The 6224-nt window shown below is 63.3% G+C and overlaps 3 protein-coding genes across 3 annotated transcripts in view; 2 read left to right on the forward strand and 1 right to left on the reverse strand.

Annotated features, from left to right (window-relative positions):
* Window positions 1-234: 234 nt before the first annotated feature.
* AMSG_11851 (uncharacterized protein) lies at window positions 235-1588 on the forward strand (the record flags this gene model as incomplete). Its single annotated transcript, XM_013902776.1, has 2 exons — window positions 235-258; window positions 395-1588. The coding sequence occupies 2 exons, from the start codon at window positions 235-237 to the stop codon at window positions 1586-1588; spliced, it is 1218 nt and encodes a 405-aa protein (XP_013758230.1).
* Window positions 1589-1640: 52 nt separating this feature from the next.
* On the forward strand, window positions 1641-5046 carry AMSG_11852 (uncharacterized protein; the record flags this gene model as incomplete). The annotated part of the gene is made up of 4 exons (XM_013902777.1): window positions 1641-2041; window positions 2077-2444; window positions 2486-3509; window positions 3711-5046. 4 exons carry the CDS (start codon window positions 1641-1643, stop codon window positions 5023-5025), a joined length of 3108 nt encoding a protein of 1035 aa, XP_013758231.1. The 3' UTR covers window positions 5026-5046.
* AMSG_11853 (uncharacterized protein) overlaps window positions 5035-6224 on the reverse strand; it is a gene marked incomplete at both ends in the record, with an annotated part of 13999 nt that continues 12809 nt past the window's right edge. The window contains one exon of the mRNA XM_013902778.1: window positions 5035-6186. Within this exon, the coding sequence (XP_013758232.1) occupies window positions 5035-6186 (1152 nt within the window). The remainder of the gene's footprint in view (window positions 6187-6224) is intronic.

Below are 6224 nucleotides of genomic sequence, written 5' to 3' on the forward strand. Positions count from 1 at the left end.
CCAAAAGTTGGGCGGGCGGGCGGGCGGGCGGCGGGCGGCGGGCGGTTGGTCGAACGGCCGGTGGCGGGTTTGGTTTTTGGCCGGCAGCGGAGCGGAAGGCGAGCGACAGCCGCCTGACACACACCGACGGCCGAGGTGGTGGTGGTGGTGTCGACGGCTTATCTCACACGGCACATCTGTCTCGACCTCGATTGCCTCTTGTGACTGTGCTTGTGCTGTAGACGAGGGTAGAGTATGGCGGACACGAGCTCGGTGCAGGTATGCGGCGTGTGCGGTGTGTGTGGCGGTGGTGTCGGTGGTGGGCCGAGTTGGTGCGGGGCTTGGGTGAGGGGAGGGCGGGGGGGGGGGGCGGAGAACTTATGACATGGAGGTTGTGGTGAATGGGGGAGGACAGATTGCGGTGCGGATGCGGCCGTTCAACGAGCGTGAGAAGAAGCTCAAGACGGCCAAGTGCGTGGAGATGGTCGGCCAGATGTGCACGGTGACGGACCCAGAGTCGGGCAAGGAGCGGCAGTTCTCGTTCAACTACTGTTATGACTCGTTCCAGCCGGGGTCGGAGCACTTTGCCTCGCAGGAGATGGTCTTTCGCGACCTGGGCATCTCGTACCTGGAGAACGCGTGGAAGGGGTACAACTGCTCGATCTTTGCGTACGGGCAGACCGGGGCCGGCAAGTCGTACTCGATGACTGGCGCGCCGGGCCAGCCGGGCATTATTCCGCGCGGGCTGGCGGAGATGTTCCAGCGGATTGACGCCAATGACGATCCAGACCTCTCGTTCCGAGTCGAGGTCTCGTTCCTGGAGATTTACATGGAAAAGGTGCGCGACCTGTTTTCGGCGACGCCGACGGCCGGTAGCCTCAAGGTGCGCGAGAGCCCCAAGCTCGGGATCTATGTCGAAGGCCTCAAGAAGGAGCGTGTGGCGTGTTATGAGGACGTAGAGCAGCTGATGGAGCTGGGCAACACCATGCGAACGGTGGCGCAGACGAACATGAACGCGGTGTCGTCACGGTCGCACTCTGTGCTCACTGTCCTGCTCACGCAGACGCGAATCAACAAGGAGTCGATGACGGCGTCGGACATGACGAGTAAGATCAACCTCATTGATCTCGCCGGCTCTGAGCGGCAGGGCAAGACTGGGGCCGAGGGCCAGCGGCTCAAGGAGGGCTCGGCGATCAACCAGTCGCTGACGGCGCTGGGCAACGTGATCGAGGCGCTGGCAGACAACTGCGTGGCGTCGGCGTCGGGTAAGAAGAAGGCCAAGAAGCGGCTGGTCCCGTACCGTGACTCGAAGCTGACTCGGATTCTGCAGGAGAGCCTGGGTGGCAACGCCAAGACGATCATGGTTGCGGCGATTTCGCCGGCGGCAGACAACTTTAAGGAGACGCTCTCGACGCTGCGGTACGCGAATCGGGCATCGAAGATCCAGAACGTGGCGGTGATCAACGAGTCGCCGAACGAGAAGGTCATCCGCGAGCTGAAGGACGAGGTGACGCGGTTGAAGGCCATGCTGGCGGCGGCCAACGGCACAGCGGGGCGCTGCTGTCGGAGGACGAGCTCAAGAAGCAGGAAGAGATGGCGGCTGAGCTAGAGGCGCTACGCGAGCAGCTCTCGCGGCAGAAGGAGTATTTTCGGAGATGGGGATGTCCGAGGAAGAGCGAGCGGCGGCGCAGAATGCGCGGTCGCACCAGACGGCGGAGGAGATGGCACAGGCGCTCAAGGCGCTGCACGGCATTGACCTCGATGTTGACACATCGCAGCCGCACCTAATCAACCTGCACAATCCGTCGCTACTGTACGGGCTCGAGGCGGAGCGGACGGTGTTTGGCAAGGCGCAGGAGGCCGACGTGGTGCTCGGGGGCGTGCTGGTGCAGAACCTGCACTGCACGATCAGCAACGCCGAGGGGCAGTGCACGCTCGAGCCGCACTCGAACGCAGTCCTCTTTCTCGACGGCAACAAGCTCGAGTCTGCGGCGGTGCTCCACGAGGGCGACCGCATTGTGATTGGCAACAACCACTTTTCCGGTTTGTGGACCCGGTTGAGGTTGAGCGGCAGATGGCCGGCGGGAGCGAGGTGAGATCGGTCCACTACGACCTGCACTACGCGGTGCAGGAGCTAGCGTCGCACAATCCGCTGACCAAGATCCAGAAGGTGGCCGGTGAGACGGACGCGCAGGCGAAGCGGCGCGGCGAGCTCGAGCTTGTCCTCACGGACATGCTGCCGTTTATCATGGAGGCGAATGCGGTGTGCAAGTCGATGAACAAGCCGCGGCGGTTCGAGCCTGTGTTTGCGTGCGACATGTCGAAGGGTTACCACAACGCCAAGACGGAGATCAAGATCAAAGTGGTCCACCTCGACGAGCCAGAGCGCGAGTCGTTCTGGTCGACGGATCGGTTCGAGGACGAGCTGCTCTCGATGAAGGAGGTGTACGAGGGGTACAACGCGAGTGGCGAAGTGCAGCTTGTTGACGGGTACGACCCGTTCGAGGACCGCCCGGAGACGAGCTCATCGGGCTCGCACACGTGCTTCTGCTTGCGCTCTCGGAGGGCATTCCGGTGGGGCCGAACCTCCACACGCCGATCTGGGACGCGACCGGCGGGTACCAGGGCGGACTGATCATCTCGATCTACGTGGCGTCGGTGACGGGCGAAATCATCGAGTATGAGGATCTCGACGACGAGAACTGGCTTGCGGCGGGGTCGCGGGTCGACTTTCTGGTCTCGATTGCGTCTGTTGTGGGCGTCCCGCTCCAGTACGAGAACGGGGTGTACTGCAAGTTCAAGTTTTTCGATACGGAGCTTGTGTACACGCCGCCGTCTGTGGACTGCATTGTCAACCACGAGCTCAACCACAAGCACCTGGTGACGACCAACGTGACGGCCGATCTTGTCAAGTACTTGCAGGAGGAGGAGCTGGTTGTTGAGGTCTGGGCGGTCGCCGACAAGACGTTCCAGGTCCAGGAGATGACTGGCGGAGCCGAGGGGACCAAGGTCCCGCACTTTATCCACACGTCGGACGACGGCGACGGAGCCGGGCTCGGTGACCTCGACGCGAGCTTCATGACTGAGATGCTGGAGCGGATGACGCCGCAGTCGTTCCGGCCGGGGCAGTACATCATGCGCGAGGGCGACGACGGGCACTCGATGTACTTTCTCACCAAGGGCATTGTCCTTGTGGAGCTCCCCAACGGCGACACGATCCAGATCAACGAGGGCACGTTCTTTGGTGAGATCGCGCTCTTCATGCACACGCAGCGGACGGCGTCGATCCGGGCGTACAACGATGTCCAAGTGCAGGTCCTCACCCGCGACACCTTTAACGATGTGGTGGCCAAGTGGCCGGCGGTCAAGGCGCAGTTTGAGAGTCTCGCCGAGCAGCATCTCGAGTCGGACCGCAAGCGCTCTCGGCGTGGATCGCGGGTCCAGGAGAACGCGTCGTGGATGAAGCGCATCGCGTCGGTCATTCAGACCGCCATGGGCTCGGCAGTGCCCGGCGGCAGCAACGGAGCCGGGTCGAGCTCGTAAAATGGAGATGACGGCAGCAGTGGGAGGAGGAGGCACCAAACCAAAAGCCGCATGTGTGCTTGTGCGACAGGCATGTGACGTAGAGTTGGAAGAGCGGGAGGCAGTTGTCGCAGAGGAGGAATGAATCTGGACTTGCTGGGCGAAGAAGGGACGGGAGGGCGCGACGGGGGCGATGGTGGTGGTGTGAGGGTGGCGTTGGTGGAGGGTGGCGGCGGCGGCGGCGGTGGAGCGGTTGTGGGCGGCGAGTACGACGTGGAGGTGCTGGACGGGCCAGACGCGGTGCGGCGCGGGACGAAGCTTTCTGCGGCAGCGAACCTGGCCAACTCGACGATTGGGGCCGGGATTCTTGCGCTGCCGATTGTGCTCTCGTACTGTGGGCTTGTGCCTGGGGTGGCGCTGGTGGTGGCCATGGGGCTCATGGCCGACTTTTCGCTCAATCTGCTGACGTCTGTGGCCAAGACGATGCCGCAGAACCGGCTGACGTACGAGGACGCTGGGGTAATGTTCCTCGGTGGAGCTAAGGGGTCCAAGCTTGTGGAGATTTGCACGATTGGAATCAACTTTGGGGCTGTGACGGCGTACGTGATCATTCTAGGCGACATGATTGTGCCACTGGCCAAGCTTGTCTTTCCGGATGATTCGATCATGACCTCGCGCGAGGTGCTGACGCTTATTCTTGCGACCGGGGCAATGCTGCCGCTTGCACTGCTGCGGCGGATCAACTCGCTGCGGTACGCATCGCTGCTCTCGCTCGCGATGGTGATCACATTTGTAGTGGTGGTCCTTGTCGACTCTGCGACGAAGAGCTCCAACTCGCACATCAGCGGACGGCACGAGGACATTGCGTGGTTCCGGCTCTCGTCGGACCTGTTCAAGGGAGTGCCGCTCATCACGTTTGCGTTTGCGTGCCACACCAATTTGTTTCCTGTTCTCAAGGAGATGCCGACGCTCAAGCGGTTCTCGCACGCGATCCACGCGTCGACGCTCACGTGCGGCACGCTGTATCTCACTGCTGGCATTGCGGGCTACGTGGTGTTTCTCTCGCAGACGCGCGGCAATCTCTTGGTCGGGTATCCGGACGACTCGGTGCTGTTCAACATCCTGCGCGCCCTCTTCTGCCTCACGATGGTTCTCACGTACCCACTGGCCGGGTACCCTGTCCGGCTCTCAGTTGACCGCATGCTCTTTCCCAAGGCGGCGCGCGAGATGACGACGGCCCGCCTTGTTGGCGTGACGGTGGGGATCTGGGTGGCGGCAGTCTCGCTTGCGCTGGCAGTTCCCAACGTGACGGTTGTTTTTGGTCTTGTCGGATCGACGGCGTCGATGTTTACATCGTACATCCTGCCGGGCCTCCTCTTCTACCGCTGCGTGGAGCTCCAGCGCGAGTCACCGCGGTGGAAGCGGTGGGCGGCGGTGGTGCTTGTTGTGGCGGGCGTTGTGCTCGGGGTGACGTCGACGGCGGTTATCCTTGTTGGCGTTGCGCGCGGCGAGTCTGACGATTGAGTAAAGTATTTAGGCAGGAGAGTTAGAGAGCGGCGGCGGCGTCTGCGAGGATGGCGGCGCGGGCGTCGTGGTCAGCGGCGGCGTTGACGGCATCGACGACGTTTTCAAGGACCTCGGGCTCGGCCGAGGAGCAGAGGCGCTCGATGGTGAGAGCGTCGAGAGCGGGAAGGACTCTGGGAGCTTGCGCATGTTGCGGCGGGCGATCTTCTTGCGCTTCTTGGCGGCGGCCTTGCCGGCCTTGGCCTTGTTGGCCTCGGCCTTTTTGGCCTCCTCTTCGGCGCGGGCCTCGGCCTCTGCGGCGGCCTTCTTGGCCTCTGCGGCGGCCTTCTTGGCGGCCTTGGCGTCGAGCTTGGCCTGGCGCTCGGCCTCCTTGGCGGCCTTGCGCTCGGCGCGGCGGCGTGCGATGCGCGGGTCCTTGGCCTTGGCGAGCTGGACCAGATCGTAGATGCGCTGGTTGTCGCGCTTCTTGAGCTTCTTGGCCTCGGCCTTGTTCTGCTGCTCCATCCAGCGGCGCTCCTCACGGTCCTCGGCGTTGCTGATCTCGGCGATGGTGTACTTGGCGTAGTACCGGAAGTCGCGCCACGAGTCAAACTTGGTCCAGAACTCGTAGAAGGCATCGACGTCGTCGTATGGCGTATCCATGTCGCCGAGGAGCGGGACCGGGAGGTTCATGGAGAAGCGGGCGGTGTCGGCAATGATGGGCTCGAGGACGTCAAAGAAGTTGTCCTTATTGATGGTCTCGGGCTTGGGCATTGTCTCGTTGACATCGTACTGCGACTCGAACTGGCGCCGGGTGTCGACGTTGATGAGCACGTCGTACGCCTCCTGGACGGCCACAAACGGGGCGTCGCCGAGCCCGCCGTTCTTGTCCGGGTGGGTGACGACGACCTGGTAGCGGTAGGCCTCCTCGATCTCCTCCTGCGTCGCCTCGAACCGCTGCGGCAGGCCAAGTGCCTCGTACGGGTCACCCATCTTGCGGCCCTGCTCGGTCATCGACAGCTCCTCGCCCTTGCGCCGCTTCCGCCGGCGCGACTTGGACTTGCTCGACGAGCTGGAGGCGGACTCGCCCGTAGACTCACCCGCAGACTTGAGGGCCGGGAACTCGGGCACAGCCACGGTCTTTGTGCTTGCAGCGAGCCAGCCGGGCGAGGCCGGGGCGACCTTGCGGGTGGTGGGGAAGCCTGTGGGAGGGGGCGGGG

This window comes from Thecamonas trahens, assembly GCF_000142905.1.
Source record: "Thecamonas trahens ATCC 50062 unplaced genomic scaffold supercont1.21, whole genome shotgun sequence".
Lineage (NCBI taxonomy): Eukaryota > Apusomonadida > Apusomonadidae > Thecamonas > Thecamonas trahens.